Source organism: Carcharodon carcharias, chromosome 6, assembly GCF_017639515.1.
Source record: "Carcharodon carcharias isolate sCarCar2 chromosome 6, sCarCar2.pri, whole genome shotgun sequence".
In the NCBI taxonomy this organism is placed as follows: Eukaryota; Metazoa; Chordata; class Chondrichthyes; order Lamniformes; family Lamnidae; genus Carcharodon; species Carcharodon carcharias.
In genome coordinates this window covers 144,388,697-144,406,502 of record NC_054472.1, presented here as the reverse complement: position 1 = coordinate 144,406,502, position 17,806 = coordinate 144,388,697, and the positions used below count along the sequence as shown (strand labels likewise).

General features: G+C 40.6%; 1 protein-coding gene across 6 annotated transcripts in view; it reads left to right on the top strand.

Moving 5' to 3' along the window:
- LOC121278767 (microtubule-associated protein 4-like) overlaps positions 1–17,806 on the top strand; it is a 376,105-nt gene that overhangs the window by 312,155 nt on the left and 46,144 nt on the right. For all 6 annotated transcript variants that reach the window (XM_041189187.1, XM_041189191.1, XM_041189192.1 and 3 more), the window contains 2 exons: positions 9,263–9,357; positions 10,112–10,318. In XM_041189187.1, coding sequence (XP_041045121.1) covers positions 9,263–9,357; positions 10,112–10,318 — 302 coding nt within the window. The remainder of the gene's footprint in view (positions 1–9,262; positions 9,358–10,111; positions 10,319–17,806) is intronic.

Genomic DNA, 17,806 nt, shown 5'->3' with positions numbered 1-17,806 from the left:
TCTCTTAATTGCCCTTGAGAAGGTGGTGGTGAGCTGCCTTCTTGAACCGCTGCAGTCCATATTGTGTAGGTATACCCGCAGTGCTGTTAGCAAGGGAGTTCCAGGATTTTGACCCAGCGACAGTGAAGGAACAGCGTTATATTTCCAAGTCAGGGTGGTGAGTGGCTTGGAGGGGAACTTCCAGGTGGTGGCATTCACATGTGTCTGCTGCCCTTGTCTTTGTAGATGGTAGTGGTTGTGGGTTTGGAAGGTGCTGTCTAAGGAGGCTTGGTGAGTTCCTGCAGAACATCTGAGCTACTAGAAGGAAATCAGCTCCATTATTGCAGAAAATGTTTTACTACTATGCAACAGTAATAAACAACTAATTGGCCAAATGCAGAAAGACCTTGGAGCTCTTGAAGCTTGTGGTGCTTTTTCTGGCCGCTGTCAGATGGTTAGAAATCTGATCTTCTAAACCTGGCAACTTTCATGGATCCCTGGGCTCAGCGTACTATACTTTGAAAACCTTGGGTTGTGTTTAGGGAGGGGGCTTCTGGGAGACCATCAATATTTGTTTAGAATGAGGAGGTCTTTGGGAAAGACTCAACACTTATATAGTGGGAGAGGTGTCTCCAGGAGAACTTCAGTATTTGTACAGAGGGAGGGAGTTTCTGGGAGAGCAACGTTAGTACAACTGGAGGGGCCTCCAAGAAAGCATCTATATTTGTACAAAGGGAGAACCCTGGAGAATATCAATGTTTGTACTGAAGGTGGGGCCACAACATATGTAAGGATTACAGGAACCAGGAAAATACATTTGATCCTTTTACACAGTAACCCCATGCACCCACTAATCCTGAATCTCTTCCTGCTCCCTCCAGAGGCACTTTTATTTGTGTTTTGGATCCATTTATAGTCACCTTTTCAGTGGCCTTCTCCTGGTAATTTATTTCTCAACTTCAGAGCCCATCTGGTTCGCTGGTATCCTTCAGGGAAGGAAACTGCCCCTCCTTGTGTAGTTGACACTCAACTGCCCTGTGAAGTGACCTAGCAAGGTGCTCAATTGTATCAAACCACTATTTCAAGGCAACTAAGGATGGCAAAGAAATGCCTATTCTCAAGAGTTAAATTTTAAAAGCTTCCTAATTTTCAACTTGCGTCCTGGAATGTGAATCCTTCACCTTCACCATAGAATCCTAAAAATTACTGCTCAGAAGAAGGCTCATCATGTCAGTGCTGGTGCTGACTATCCTTGTAGACTTGTATGCTCTGATTCAATTTATTTTGCCCAGTCTTCACACCTTTTATATTCCCCCTTTTCAAATACTTATGCAACTCACTTTTAAATGATACATTTTATGCCTGGGAGGTACTTGTGATAAAGTATGCCATGTTCTAATAACCCCTGGGGTGAAAAATTTCTTCTCACTTATCCCTCTTCTTCTAATGATGATGCAATCAGTAAAATAACCTTCCCCATTTACCTTTACAAAGTCTTTATAATTTTGAAAACCTTTATTAGATCCCTCCTCCTTCAAGCTATCTGCTTGGGGAAGGAAACTCCAATTTTGCTTTCTTCGCTATAACCTCTCATAGCTAATATTGTTCTAGTAAAGTTTTGCTAGATATTTTTCCATGTTTCTCATCTTTCATAGGACATCCATTGCTAGGTAGCAGATTATACTTCTGCTGTTGCTTGTAGCTACTCCTGCCAGGAGATCTGTTGTCATGGTGTGCCCCGTTCATCTTATGTCATCCTCACACATCCACTGTCACCCATCTGCAACCAATTTATGACATCCATTGTCCAGCTGCGCCCAAATCAACCCCACTTTCTGTTGCCCTCCACTTCACCCTCTAGATCTGATCAAACGGCCAAAATACTGACATTTTATTTCCTGGATGTCACTTTTTAGAGTTCTTTTTGTTCTTGCTATTTCAGGTTCCTCTTCATTTGTCTTATGATCTGCAAATGGAACTTATAGCGTATATTTTAGCTTCCACATTTCAATGGTCTTTTTTGTCTACAAATCTTTACTTATTTTCCAGGTTTCTGAGGCATTTCAGTAAAGAATGTAGCTTCATATGAGTTTTTTTCCTTGTTACAAGCTTGAGTTTTCTTGCTGTTAACATATCCTTCATTGTCACAAAATTACTTTTGGCTATCTCTATCCTTTTAACTTCTACATCACATCTGCCATCTTGTGTTATCATTTGCCCTAAATATACAAACTTATCTATTTGTCACATTTCAGAAACACGTCTAATAATTGTTTTAACAATATAATAGAAACGTTTAAAATTATGAAAAAATGGGACTGGATAAATAGAAGGGTCTAGAATGACGGACAATATATACAAGTTTAATGTAAGAGACCCAGAAAGAAGAAACTTCCTCGCAGAGAGTTTGAGCTTTTGGCACTAACTTCCAGGGTTTTGTCTCTAAGGCAGAAAGAACATAAGAAATAGGAATAGGAGTAGACCATTTGGCCCCTCGATCTTGTGTTTCGATTTCCATGTTTCATCTAACCCCGAGAACCTTTGATTCCCTTGCCTAACAAGAATCTATCTACTTCTGCCTTAAAAATATTTAATGACCCCGCCTCCACCACCCTCTGAGGCAGAGAATTCCAATGTCCCACAACCCCCTGAGAGAAAAAGTTTCTCCTCATCTCTATCCTAAAAGGGCGAATCCTAATTTTAAAACAGTGTCCCCTAGTTCTGGACTCATCCACAAGAGGAAACATCAAGGCCGTTCAGGATCTTGTATACTTCAATCAAATCACCCCTCGCTCCTCTAAACTCCAGTGGAAACAAGCCCAGTCTGTCCAACCTTTTCTCATAAGACAACCGACTCATTCCAGGTATCAATCTAATAAACCTCCTTTGACCTGCCTCCAATACATTTACACCTTCCTTAAATAAGGAGACCAAAACTGCACACAGTATTCGAGGTGTGGTTTCACCAATGTCCTATATAACTGAAACATAATATCCTTACTTTTATGTTCAACCCTTTCGTAATAAAGGATAGCATTCCATTAGTCTTAATTACTTGTTGCACCTGCATACTAACTTTTTGTGACTCATGTACTGGAACACCTAGATCCCTCTGCACCTCAGAATTCTGCAGCCATTCTCCATTTAAATAATACTTTTTTTTGTTCTTCCTACCAAAGTGAACAATTTCGCATTTTCCCACATTAAACTCCATTTGCCAAAACTTTGCCAACTCACTCAACCTATTTATACCCATCTGCAATCTCCTCATGTCCTCTTCACAACATATTTCCTACCTATCTTTGTGTCATCTGCAAATTTAGCTACCATGTCTTCACTTCCCTCATCTAAGTCACTGATGTAAATCGTAAAAAGTTGAAGCCCCAGTACAGACCCCTGTGGGACTCTACTTGTCACATTCTGCCAATCAGAAAAAGACACATTTATGCATACTCTCTGCTTTCTGCCAGCCAGCCAATCTTCTACCCATGCTAATATGTTACCCCTTACACCATGCGCTTTTATTTTCCGTAATAATCCTTGATGTGGCACCTTATCAAATACCTTCTGGAAATCCAAGTACAGTATGTCTACAGGCCCCCCTTTATCCACTGTGCATGTTATTCCTTCAAAAACTCCAATAAATTGGTTAAACATTACTTCCCTTTCACAAAACCATGCTGACTCTTCCCTATTGCCTTGAGCTCTTCTAAGTGCCCAGCTATAATCTCCTTAATGATTGATTGTAACAACTTCCCCATGACAGACGTCAAGTTAACTGGCCTATAGTTTCCTGTTTGCTGCCTCCCTCCTGCCTTGAATAGAGGAGTTATATTTGCTACTTTCCAATCTGATGGAACCTTTCCAGAATCTAGCTCATTTTGGAAAATTAACACCAGTGCATCGACAACCTCATTAGCCACCTCATTTAAGACCCTAGGATGTAGTCCATTGGGACCCGGAGACTTGTCAGCCTGCAGCCCATTATTTTGTTCAGTACCATTTCCCTAGTGATTTCAGTTTACCAAGTTCCTTTCTCCTGTTCACCACCTGATTTGCAGCTATTACTGGAATGTTTTCATATCCTCGAATGTGAACACAGAAGCAAAATATTTGTTCATTTTTTCTGCCATTTCCTTATTTACTATTAACTCCCCACTGTCACTCTCTAGAGGACCAGCACTCACTTTACTTACTCTTTTCCTTTTAAAATGCCTGTCGAAACTCTTGCTATCCGTTTTTACATTTCTATCTAGCTTCCTCACATACTCTAATTTCTTTCTCCTGATTAACCTTTTAGACATTCCCTGCCGCTCTCTCTATATTCTGTACAATCACCAACCCTGCCACTCATCTTTCTGGAATTGTATGCTTTTTCCTTAAGTTTGATGCTTTCCTTAACATCTTTAGTTAACCACGGATGGTGGGCTCTCCCCTTAGAATTTTTCTTTATAGTAGGAATGTACTTATTCTGAATACTCTGAAATATCCCCTTAAATGTCTGCCAGTGCTTCTCTATTAATCTATCCTCTAGCCTAGTTTCCCAGTTCACTTCAGCTAGTTCAGCTTTCATCCCCACATAGCCCTTATTTACGTTTAAGATACTAGTCTTAGACCTGCTCTTCTCCCTTTGAAACTGGATGTAAAATTCAATCAGCCAAGTTAGCACAGATTAGAACGAGTATCTGGAACCTTGACGAATGGTGGTTGCTGCTACCTAGGGGTGCCTTTACTCTGAGGCCATTAATTAATCCTGTCACATTAGACAATACCAAGTCTAATATAAGCTGCTCTCTGGTTGGTTTCAGAACATGCTGCTCTAAGAAGCTAACTATGTCAGTTTTTAAGATTAGTGTGAATAGACGGATGAAAGAAAGACTTGCATTTATATAGTGCTTTCCACGACCATCTGACGTCTAAAAGTTTTTACAGCGAATTAAGTACATTTTGAAGTGTAGTCATTGTTGTAATATAGGGAAAAGGTTGAAGGGGTACAGAACAGTGTGTGTAAATGGGAAGGGTAAACACCAACACAATCTAGTTGGGCAGAGTGGCCCCATTCTGTGTTATAACATCTAGGTATTTTCTACCTACAGCATCCAAAAAGTTCATGTTCACATGATAAGACAAGGGGAACAAGAGTTCAGATCAGAATTGGCAACAGATGCTCCCGTTCGCAGAGAAATTCCAAGAGCAAGGAGCACGATTTTAAAAATTAAAATATTTGTGAGAAGAGGAAATGATAACATTGAAAAGCTTGCAATAAATTGCTATCCAACTGATCCGTGACGCTTATGTACTGTGTGACCTGGGATTGAGTTGTACCATTCGTCAAGGTTCCAGATACTCGTTCTAATCTGTGCTAACTTGGCTGATTGCAGCTGTGGTCATTATAATTGACCTTAACTTCTTGAGCTAGAGTTACTTAGAATTGGCTACATTTTCTGACATCCAGTGACCTCCCTTGCTGGGGAAGGAGTGTATGGAGACCAGAATGAGCCTGGTTGTGATGCTCTCCATGGAAAAATAACCTGTGATTTAGGAGCTGAGGAATGAGGACAATAGAAACTGGAAGGGTAAAAGAATTGACTCTCTTCTTCCAAATGGTACCTTTAGAATCGAGTTTGAATGACCATATTTTGCAGCCAGACAAAGAAAGTCAGGACCCTTCATTAAAGAATCTAAGAAATCATCAATGATAAATGCTGCCCTTTGAGTGGTATTAATAATTGATTGCGGTGTCATTATTAGGTAGAAACCTATTAAAATGCCTTTTAATCTTTGTTCTTGTGTGTGATTTTGTGAAGGTGACGTGATGCATCTTTACTGAATGAAAATATAATGTCTGCATTAAAGTACTTGGTGTTGTGAAACATTTCATTTATGCCTGATTAGTTGACACTTAATGGTCGGTCTTAAATAACGCAATTTGAGTAAGCCAGTAAGCAAGGACCGTAACAGAATTAATTAGGCAAAGCTTTTTATATTGAATTAAACCACTCTGCCTGCCTTTCTTGCTTTAAGGCGTTCCTTAAAACCTACCTCTTTGATCAAGCTTTTGGCCATCTCCCATATGTTGCCTTACGTGGTTCAATGTGCAATTTTGCTTTATACTTATAGGTGTAATGCAGATACAAGGTGGTGTTGTTGAATATTTAAATACGAGAATCATCACATTGGATTACAATCTTTCTGAATGCAATGATGGATTCAGGGCATTCTGCATCAGTAATGTCTTTTGAGCAGTGATGAGATCAATGAGCATGGAAAAGAAAGCCATTTGGGCATAGTATCAACTTTGGCTATCGATGGTTTTTTTTTGTTGATTTTAGCTGAGCAAAGATATTTGGCCAAATGACCAGAAGAATCATCAACTAATGCCATAGAATTTTAATGTCCACCTAGTCTGTGTTGGAATAGCTGATCTGTCAAGGCAAAATTTAAAGTTGTGCAATTAGGTACATTGTACCTATGTTAGGGAAGAATGAAAAGATCAGTTGGACAAAACAGGATCACATGATCTCTGCCTCCCACATCAAATAGCCTGCCAGTGCTGTGTAGACTGCTTGTTTGGCTAGGGGACTGCTGGCAGATTATCTCAACCAGGTGAAATATTTTTGAATAAACAGTAGTGTCAAGCTAACCAATGCAAAATTAAATGACCTAGTTTCAGATCTGTCATTGTAATATGGCAGGATCATTGAAAGTTCATGTAACTTCTTAAAGGGCAGCACAAGAGTAGGTGCCTCCATTGTACTGCAGTACCCAGACAGTGTTGCACTGTCATTGGTGGCACCTTTTAGATGAAATATTATATTGAGGTTCTGTTTGTCTGCTCAGATGGACTTAAAAGATGCCGTAGCACTCTTTGAAAAGGTGTCGTGGTCAATCTACCTCACTGAAACAGAGCAACTAATCATTTGTCCTTTTACTGTGGGATCTTGTTGAGTGGTAATATATACATTCATTGTCACATTTGGCTATATAAAGTGACCACTTTAAATGTAATATGTTACATTGGCTATAAAGTGCTTTGAGATACCCTGAGGAAAAAGCACTAAATAACATTGCAACAGCCGCAGATCAGTGGTAATGCTCTCACCAAGTCAGAAAGATGGGATTAATTGGCTGTAAGGTGCTTTTGCATCCTGAGGCGATGAAAAGGGCTATACTAATACAATTTTTTCCTCATTTCTTCTAAATAAAGTTCTGTTATATTATTATAAATTATAGAATGAATTCTACAAAGTTTATGTATTTGTTCTAAAGTTAGACTTCTTGCTTTATAATTATTCCCCTGTTGTTAGCAAATGGTCTTACTGGGCAGCAGTGTGAAGATGGTCAAGGTATGGTGGTTTAATGCTACTCCTTTGGTAGAAAAGTCTGGCATGTGCTTTCATAGGAAGAGGGGATTTTACATAAACATTTTGACACCAGGTATAACAAAATATTTAACAAAATCGCTTGAGCGACCTTAGCGCTATTTATTTGCTGGCCTGTGCTGAGTTAGCTTCCGAGCCAGGGAGTATTCAAGATTCCACAGTTGGCCTCACAGGGAGAGAGAAAAAAAATGATCCAGGTTTCTTACTCCTGATGCCTACTTACAGTGAGTCGTGCTGGAAGTACATGTCTGGACATTAGGTAAGCATAGAATTAGGTTTGGCAGCGATTCCCAAACTGTCTTCCAAAACTCATTATTGAGACATGCATATGCAGGGGTTACTACTCCCTTTGGTTGCCCATGCCTGTACCTTAAGAAGAGCCTGCTCATTCACAAGAAAGTTAGGGGGATGATTCTGTTGCTGATTAAGTGGGTTCTATTTACATGCTATCTCGGTATTCAGTAATTACCCTGCTGTGTAAAATGGAGTAGATGTCATTTGATGAAGCAATAATTCAATGCTTTGTAAATACTTCAACACTACTTGTTTGCTGGCTGAAGTTTTACAGAAATTGGGAAAGGGAGAGAGGGGAAGAGTTAACATGTCAGTGGAAAAGGAGATTTTTCTGGTCTCATGCTGGCTGGTTTCATTACTTATACAACATGAGAGGCAGAGAAAAGCCTAGCTCTTGAAATTCAGTTTCCTCAAGAACATTGCAAACTTCATTATTAAGATGACAATGCAAATAAACTATTTGATGCACACATACCATTGCTCCACTACTGTCCCCACCACCACCACAGTTCAAATGTATTTGTATGTTTTTGTAGGAACTTTTTAAAATCATCTGAAGATGCAGCCTCTTGCTGCAGTAGACTTCCACAAGAAACCAGCAGCTTCACATTTCCTAGCCCAATTGACTGTTCCTTTTGACAGTCCTGGATATTGGCTATACAGCAGGCTGTCACAGCAAAGTTCAGCCCTGCCTTAGTCTTTCCAGCAGGAGTCACTAGATAAAGATCAGGCATTGGAGCTCTGTACAGCAAGATGATGAGACCCAATTGGAATGCCATCTGCCATCCTGGCTGAGATTAGCTAACTAAACCATGGTAACTTGCATTTATATAGTGCCATTAACAGTTAGACGTCCCAAGGCACTTCACAGGAGCTTTATCAAAAAGTTTGACACCCTACCATATAAGGAGATATTAAGACAGGTGACCAAAAGTTTGGTCTAAGAGAGAGATTTTAAGAAATGTCTCAAAAGCGACGAGGCTTAGGGAAGGAATTCCAGAGAATGTAAAGCATATTTGTGGGGTTCAACTGAAGGAGAACTTGCAAATATTGTAGCACCATAATGATAAGGACCCCTTTTATGGTGATGCTTGATGTGTTTGTCCTTACTGTTCAGGTCCCAATCCCTCAGTATCTGAACATCTCATTCTCCTCGTTTTGAAACCCCTAGAATGCAATACAAGAATTAGCAGTTGACTCAGAGGCTATATCAACATTAGGTTAGATAGGCAGTTAGAAAAAATGGGATAAAGGAATATGGAAAAGAGTGAGTACAGGGAATTAAGATTGCTGCTTATCCGAAGCATAAAAACCTATATAGACTGGCTGGCCTTCACAGCCTGTTTCCACGTTATAATTTCTGTATCCTTGCCCCTACTCCCCTCCCCCAACTACCGCCACCACCACCATCCCCCCCCCCCCACTGCCAAAGAAATGTTAATGAATTACTGCAGTGTACCCTGTTGATAGGGGACACACTGCACTGCTGTACACCTATGCTGATGTTTAAAATGTTCCCAGATGAAGCAATAAGGATTCAAAGCAAGAGCTAAAACATTTGGCCTTTCAATTTCAGATTGCACTGTGCTTTTTTTTAATATCTACAGCCAAACTGGAAGAACCATCAGCAGAAGGCATGACTGGAACAGAAAGTGCTGTAACCTCCAAAGAACGGCCAGTGAGCACAGATACAAAGGGAAAGGTAGGCTCCATCCCAGTTACAAAATCTTTTTTGCATATTTGGTTTGCGTTTGCTCATTACTTTGTTAAATTTGTTCAATCATAATGCAGTTTAAAGTCTGTGTTTTTGAGACTGTTTTTGCTCTTTATACTTTTTATTTTGTTTTTGGTAAAATGGCAAAATACATCTTCATGGTTTTTTTTTAACTGGCGCCATTGTTGTCTGCCACTCATTCCCATTTCCTTTAAAAGTCAGAGAGCACCATAGCATGTGTCTAGTTATGCCAGAGACCTGACCCAGCGCATATGTGCCTGGACACTGTCACATTTACTTCTGGAACAATGCAAATGATTAAGCTGGTATGAATGAGGTAGTACTTTACTGGCTCAGTCTCCTGAATGTAAATGCAAGAGCATTTAGATGCTTGGTAAAATTCCCTCCTTCCTTCCCTATTCCTCCCTTCTCTTCCCCATCCTTCTGTTTCCTGCCTCATCCCTCCCCTTCCTGCCCTCTCTCCTGGTTGCCACCTAACACTTTGCTGGTTGCCACCTAACACTTTGTCAAGTGAGAGGAGGAGGGTGCTACTTTATGACATTTAAACCAATCCTTGGCCTCCATACAATTAAAGTTTGTCTCAGAGCCACATAATTTTATGTTAAGTAAATAAATTATCATTGGCATCTGCTTTTTTTTAATTTGCTTTGCTTTTTTTAATTCCATGCTTCCTTTGGCATTGTCGACTTTTGTTTTATTTTCTTTTGCTGATACGTAAAAGGCGGGCACACCAGCTGCAAAGATCTCACCAACCAAAAGTAAGCCACAGCCGCCAGCCTCCCTTAAGCGACCTACAGCAGCTGCTACAAGCCCCAATAAAAAACTCATTGCGTCCACTTCAGCTACGACAGCAGGTTCTACTTCTAAGCGGGTTTCTTCTAGTCTGGTACGGCCTTCCTCTGCAAACACCAAAGACGTGAAACCAAAGGTAAGGGTTGGGGGGTGGAGTTGGGGTTGTGTATCAGATGCTAATTTTGTTTTCCTTTTTCTCAATAGATTTAAAATAATTAGCTCCATTCCTCACAGTGGCTTTTTTTAGTAAATTTGACATGTTCGGTCCCTGGTCTATGCTGAGTTAACTGATGTCAGCTGGGACAATGATAAGGATTGCATGCAATTCATCTTCTCTGTGCTTCTGAGATGGGGATTGGGGAAAACCAGCTAAGCTTGCCGCTCCTATTTTCTTTCTCTTGGCTCCTACTGACTCTGTGACATCAGTGAAAATAGGCTCAGCCTTGAAGGTGATGTTCCCCAGCAGTTGAATAACTTGCCATCAGCAACTGAGGCTATTGCATGTCTAAAAGGTACTTAGAATAAGTATCAGAGAGTGACTGGTGCCTGTGAAACTGTACTCCAAAAGGAGTTACTTACAGGAAAGATAGGGAAGGACAAAAGATGGGGTGTGGGGTTTATGACAGTTGATCAAATAAGCTATTATATCACTGGAGAGGTATGATCTTGTTGAGGGGCCTAAGACGAGTCTATTTGATTAAAATTAAGGAACAATAGGGAAGCTGTTGTGTTTCTATATGTATACTATAAGCCATCAGATAACGGGAAGGAGATTCAAGAACAAATTTGCATGCAAAATACAGAAAGATACAAGAACTAAAGAATAATAATTGTGGGTATTTCACTAATCCTAATAGAGACTGGGATGGTAGCAATGTAAGGAGGGAAAGTAATTCCTAAAATGTATGCAAGAGAACTTTCTGGATCAGTGCATTTCTACCTTAACAAGAAAGGAAGCAGTGCTGGATATAGCTCTGGGGAATGAAGTGGGACAAGTGGAGCTTTGTTCTGTGAGTGAGCATTTGGGAAGAATGATCATAATATCATGCATAAAAACACTTAGCTGAAAATGCAAATGGGATACAGGGTAATTTGATAAGGTGGATTCAAAATTGGCTTAGTTGTAGGAGACAGAGGATGATGACAGAAAGATGCTTTAGTGACTGGAAGCCAGTGTCCAGTGGCGTACCACAGGGAGCTGTGTTGGGTCCCCTATTATTTGTCATTTATATAAACGACATAGATGAGTATGTGGGGAGTAGGATTAGTAAGTTTGCGGATGACACAAAGATTGGCCGGGTGGTTAACAGTGAGGTTGAGTGTCTTGGGCTACAGGAAGATATAGACGGGATGGTTAAAGGGGCAGATAAGTGGCAGATGGAATTTAACCCTGAAAAGTGTGAGGTGATACACTTTGGAAGGAGTAATTTGACAAGGAAGTATTCAATGAACGGCATGACCTAGAGGGTGGTGACAGTCTGGAATGCGCTGCCTGGGAGGGTGGTGGAGGCGGGTTGCCTCACATCCTTTAAAAAGTACCTGGGTGAGCACTTGGCACGTAATAACATTCAAGGCAATAGGCCGAGTACTATTAAATGGGATTAGGTAGGTAGGTCAGGTGTTTCTCATGTGTCGGTGCAGACTCGATGGGCCGAAGGACCTCTTCTGCATTGTGTGATTCTATGAAGGAAGACTAACTTCAGTGAATTCAAAAGGAATCTCTGATGACTTGGAGCAAAATTTGATGGGCAAAACGGTAATTGAACAATGTGAGGCCTTCGAAGAAGAGATGGTTTAGGTAGAGTACACACATCCCTATGAGGGGGAAAGTGAAAGGCATCCAAAGCTAGAGCTACCTGGGTGACTAAAGATGTAGTGGTTAAAATCATACAGAGAAAGGAGGCTTATGATGATCGTAAGGTTCATAATACAGTAGAGAACTGAGCTAAGTGTAGAAAGAACAGAGGAGATCCGGCAAAGATAGAGTATGAGAATAGATTAGCATAAAAGGGAACCCAAATGGTTTTTTATAAATACACAGATATTAAAAGGGTAGCCAAAGAAAGGGTGGAGCCAGTTAGGAACAATAAAGGAACCAGAGGGCATGGCTAAAGTAATAAATTAGTATAAAGTTAACACACAGATATAGCAAGCAATTAGGGATGCAAATGTTATTTTAGCTTTTATTGCAAGGGTTTGGAGTATAAAAGTAAGGAAGCCTTGCTGCAATTATATAGGGCTTTGGCGAGGCCACGCCTGGTGAATTGTCTACATTTGATTTCCTTACCTAATACTTGCCTTAAAGGGTGAATGAAGGTTAACTAGATTGGATAGTCCTCTCATCTAAGGAATCATGAGGAAAAATTGAGTAGAATGGGCCTATACTCTTTAGAGTTTAGAAGAACGAGAGGTGTAAAATTCTGAGAAATCTTGACAGGATACACGCTAAGAGGCTGTTTTCCTTGGCTGGAGGAGTCAAGGATAAAGGGTTGGATATTCAAGACTGAGATTAGAAATTTCTTCACTCAGAGGATTGTGAATCTTTGGAATTCTCTATCACAGAGGGCTGTGAATGCTCATTTGTTGAATATATTCAAGGCTGAGTTCAATGAAGGAATACAACGATAGGCGGGAGATAATGTACATATTCAGTCATTATCTTATTGAGGGATTGTATGCTCTACTCCTCAAATTTTTAGCAGTTATGTACTTAGCATACTTTTCTCTCGTGAGACAGATGCAGTCAATCTGCCAATAAATGAGGAGATAATAGCACTATTGGATTGGATAAAAAATAGATGAAGAGGATGTACTTAAAAGGTTGGCGTTCCTCAAAGTAGAAAAGTGAAGGGTGGAAATTGCAGAGATATGGCCTCAACCTTCAATTCCTCCTTGGAAATGGGGGTAGTGCCAAAGGACTGGAGGATTGCAAATACTACACCCTAATTAAATAAGGACAGAATTACCTGGAAAAACTCAGCAGGTCTGGCAGCATCGGTGGAGAAGAAAAGAGTTGACGTTTCGAGTCCTCATGACCCTTCCACAGAACCAGTTCTGTGTTTTTCCCGGTAATTCTGTTTTTGTTTTGGATTTCCAGCATCCACAGTTTTTTGTTTTTATCTAATTAAATAAGGAGTGAGGGATAATCGTGGCAACTACAGGCTTGTCGGCCTATCATCAATATTGGAGAAACTTTAAGAGGCACTATTCTAGGACAAAATTAATTGACTTTTGGAAAGGTATGGGCTAATAAATGAAAGCACAAATTTGTTCAAGGCAATTCATGTTTAACCAAGTTGATTGAGATCTTTCATGAATGTTGATGAGCATAGTACAGTTGATGTATTTAAAGGCTTTCAAAAGACATTCAATAAAGTATCATATAATAGACTTGTTAGTGAAATTGAAGGCTGAGGGATTAAACAGAAGAAGCAGCATGGATGGCTCAGGAACAGAAAGCGGAGATTGTTGGTTTGTGGTTGTTTTTCAGAATGGAGAGAAATGTGCAGTGCTGTTCTCCAGGGGTTAGTATTAGAATTGCTCTTTTTGATGTAATGACCTGGACCGGGGTATGGAGGGAATAATTTCAAAACTTGCAAATAAGAAATTTGAAAATATAGTAAACCATGAGGAGGATAGGAACATATTTCAGAAGGGCAAAGATAGTCTGGTAAAAAGGGCAGATGAAATTTAACATTAGTATGAAGTGATATATTTGGTTGGAAGAATGAGAAGAGGCAATTTGAACTAAATGGTGCAATTTTAAAGGACATACAGGAACAGGAAATGGCTAGTCTCAGATTAACATTTCATCCAAATAACAACTCCAGAAGTTGAACACTTCACTGGGATGTCAGCCTAATTTATCATTGCAAGTCATGAAATGAAATTTGAAACCCCAATATTTTCACTCCCAAGACATCTCTGCTTCCATTGGAGTCAAGCTGGCACTGTAAATCTAAATGTAAGAGGGAAGCACGTAGGTGGTAATTTATTATTGTTGTCCAAAGTATGTATAATCTATAGGAGTTTTTAGTTCTACTTCCCTACTCTTGTTTTGATGATTTTAGCAGGAGTGGAGGAGCAAGTGTTTGTCTAAATGTAAGCACTAGGGATTCTCTCCAACTTGGTTCTTCTTTTGATGTGGATTGAAATCGCTCACTGCTTTTCTCTGCCCCTTTTGTTGTTTTGCTTTTTAAGAGCTTTTTGTCTGCTACAAAGAACTTTAAACAAGCTGATTTATATTCATAACCTCTTTGAAACCCTCCAAATTTACAGAGAGCCGTGGCTTGTATTTAAGTGGCATAGGTAATTTGGGTTAAACAAGCTACATCATATGATGAGTGAAGCCTTCCTCCTGCCAGCCTCATCCGTATCTGACTTATACAGATACGACTAATACAAATGCAGTATTATAGGTTCTGATGTTTAGATAAGCATTTAATTCGATTTATTGTTAGATCATGATATAGTTTGGGTTTAAGGTGGCCCATCAGCCCAACTCCTCTTCTGGTTGCAACATTTAGCTATTTCTTTAATGGGTGCAGAATTGTGGACCCAACTGAGAGCTTACAGGAAAGCTAACATGGCTCAGTGCATTTAATGGTATACCTGTAGGGTTGTTTGTTCTGGCAGAAGAATGCTGCTGGACCTTGGGCAATCACCATCATCATGGGAGAACTACGCTGCAGCAATCAATGACACTTTAACGTAAAGGAGCCTTTGACTTTGTTAACCAGTGATAGATGGATTGCTGTGGTGGCAAAAAAGTTGTGAAATTACCATAAGAAGGTTCAGAAGAAAAGTGCCGGGCCATTTAGCCCATTTGATCTCATCTTAAACCTGTTTTTTTTCATTCCTTCATGGGATGTGGCATCACTGGCTAAGCCAGCACTTATTGCCCATCCCTAATTGCCCTTGTGAAGGTGGTGGTGAGCTGCCTTCTCGAACTGCTGCAGTCCATGTGGTGTAGGTACACCCACAGTGCTGTTCGGGAGGGAGTTCCAGGATTTTGACCCAGTGACGGTGAAGGAACGATGATATAGTTGCAAGTCAGGATGGTGAGTGGCTTGGAGGGAAACTTCCAGATGGTGGTGTTCCCATCTATCTGCTGCCCTTGTCCTTCTAGATGGTAGTGGTCGTGGGTTTGGGAGGTGCTGTCTAAGGAGACTTGGTGAATTGCTGCAGTGCATCTCGTAGATGGTACACACTGCTACCACTGTGCATTGGTGGTGGAGGCAGTAAATGTTTTGTGGATGGGATGCCAATCAAGCAGGCTGCTTTGTTCTGGGTGCTGTCAAGCTTTTGAGTGTTGTTGGAGCTGCACTCATCCAGGCAAGTGGAGAGTATTTCTTCTCACTCCTGACATGTGCCTTATAGATGGTGGCGCAGGCTTTGGTGAGTCAGGAGGTGAGTTACTCGCTGCAGGATTCCTAGCCTCTGATCTGTTAACCAGTGATAGATGTAATGCTGTGATGGCAAAAAAAATGTGAAGTTACTATAAGAAGGTTCAGAAGGAGAATGCCTTGCCATTTAGCCCATTTGACCTAATCTTCAACCTCTTTTTTTATCTTGTCATTCAAGAATATTAGCCGACAGCATTTAATTTTTACTTGAGTCTAGTATTCTGGCTTGTGAGGATGCTCCCATGACGAGCTTAAGAAATTCCAGCATTTTGGCCCAGCAGCAATGAAGGAATGGCAATTCAGGATGTCGTGTGACTTAGTGGGACAGTGGCAGGTGATAATATCCCCATAATGTCGCTACGATTGACCTTCTCTGTACCAGAGGATGGGGGACTGCCATACTCAGTCAAATGCTGCCTAGATGGCAAGGCTTCCTATTCTCACCTCTCCATTGGCGTTTAGCCCTTGCATTCATGACTGGATCAAGGCTGCGACGAGCTCAGAAGCTGAATGGTTCTGACTGAACCTGAGCTGAACGTCAATGCTTATGTTCTCAGACAGTAGATGTTGTTTAATGTCAGTATTGTTTGCATTCCCAAAAATTGGGAGGTAGCAGATAGAACTGTAATTGTTCATGTTAGATTTGGTCTGATCGTTTATGCACTCCCATTGACCCAGAATTGGTTTTCTGGCTTGATAAATACCAGATTGTTGTTATATGGGGATTTTTAGATGCTAGGCCATGAAGTCACTGATTACAATGATACACAATTAATTCTGTTATAGAGGCCCACAACACCTAATGGATGCCTACATTTAGGCTGATCAATCTATCCTTAGTCTGTCCTGCTCAACACAGTAGTAGTACTGCACCACACAATATAAGGTGTCCTCACTGTCACATTGTGGCAAATCGAAAGTATGGGTAAGACTTTGCAGAGTTTTGGGGAGGAATTTGAAGGAGGGGAAAAACGACAAACAGTGGAACACTTTATGTCAAGTATTTCAGTATTTGCGACTCAGGCGGTGGACATATGTATTATCATATGTGGATGATGTATGCCAAAACCTAGGGTTGAAGAAAGTAAGGAGAAGCAAGGCCTTGAAAGGAGTTGAACACTAGTATTAAAAGTTGATATATTGGGAGATGGGAAATTAAGAGTCAAGTACAGTGTGAAGCGAGTCACTTAGGCCATTGAAGGAGGTCATTCGGCCCTTTGAGTCTATGCTGGCTCTCTATGGAGCAATCCAGTTAGTCTCATTCCCCTGCTGTATCACCGTAGTCCTGCAAGTTTACTTCTTTCAAGTGCCCATCTAATTTCCTTTTGAAATCATTGATCATCTCTGCTTCCACCATATTTGTGGGCAGAATGTTCCAGGTCATTACCGCATACTGTTTAAAGTTCTTCTTCGCATTCCCTGTGCAATTCTTGCCCAAAACCTTAAATCTGTGTCCCCTAGTTCTTGTACCATGGGAACAGTCCTGCCTTGCCTAGCTTATCCAAACCTGTCATAATCTTATACACCTCCCCTCAACCTACTTTGAAAAAACTGGGCTTGTTCTCCTTGGAGCAATCTAACCTTGTAGCTAAAATCCCTCATCCCTGGAACCATTTTGATAAGTCTCCTCTGCACCCTTTCAAAGACCCTCCCTAAAGTGTGGTGACCAGAACTACTCTCAATACTCTAGTTGTAGCGTAACCAGAGCTTGGTAAAGGTTCAGCATAAATTGTCTGCTTTTATTCTCACTGTCTCCATTTATGAAGCTCAAGATCCTATATGCTTTCCTAACTACTAACTACTCTCTCAAAATGCCCTGCCACCTTCAAAGATCAATGCACATGATCCCCCAGATCTCCCTTTTCTTGCACAATCTTTAGAACTATGCCGTTGCACCTAATGCCTCTTCCTAACCCTTCTGCTAAAAAGCATCATCTCACACTTCTCCTTGTTAGATTCCATCAGCCACTTGTCTGCCCATTGTGATAGCCTTTCTAAGTCCTGTTGCAGCCGGTTAGTATGATGGTGAGTGTTAGTGCAACATAGAGAATGTACCAGAAATTGTAAAGCAGTTATAGACAAGTTAGAAGTCATGTAAGGTAGAGCTTGAGGTGCTGTCAGGAATAGCATTGCAGAAATCAAGCCTGAAGAATATGAAGGTATGGATGAGAAGGACAGAAATAGAAAGTCATTAGTCCATAAAGAATTAATGCCTCTGG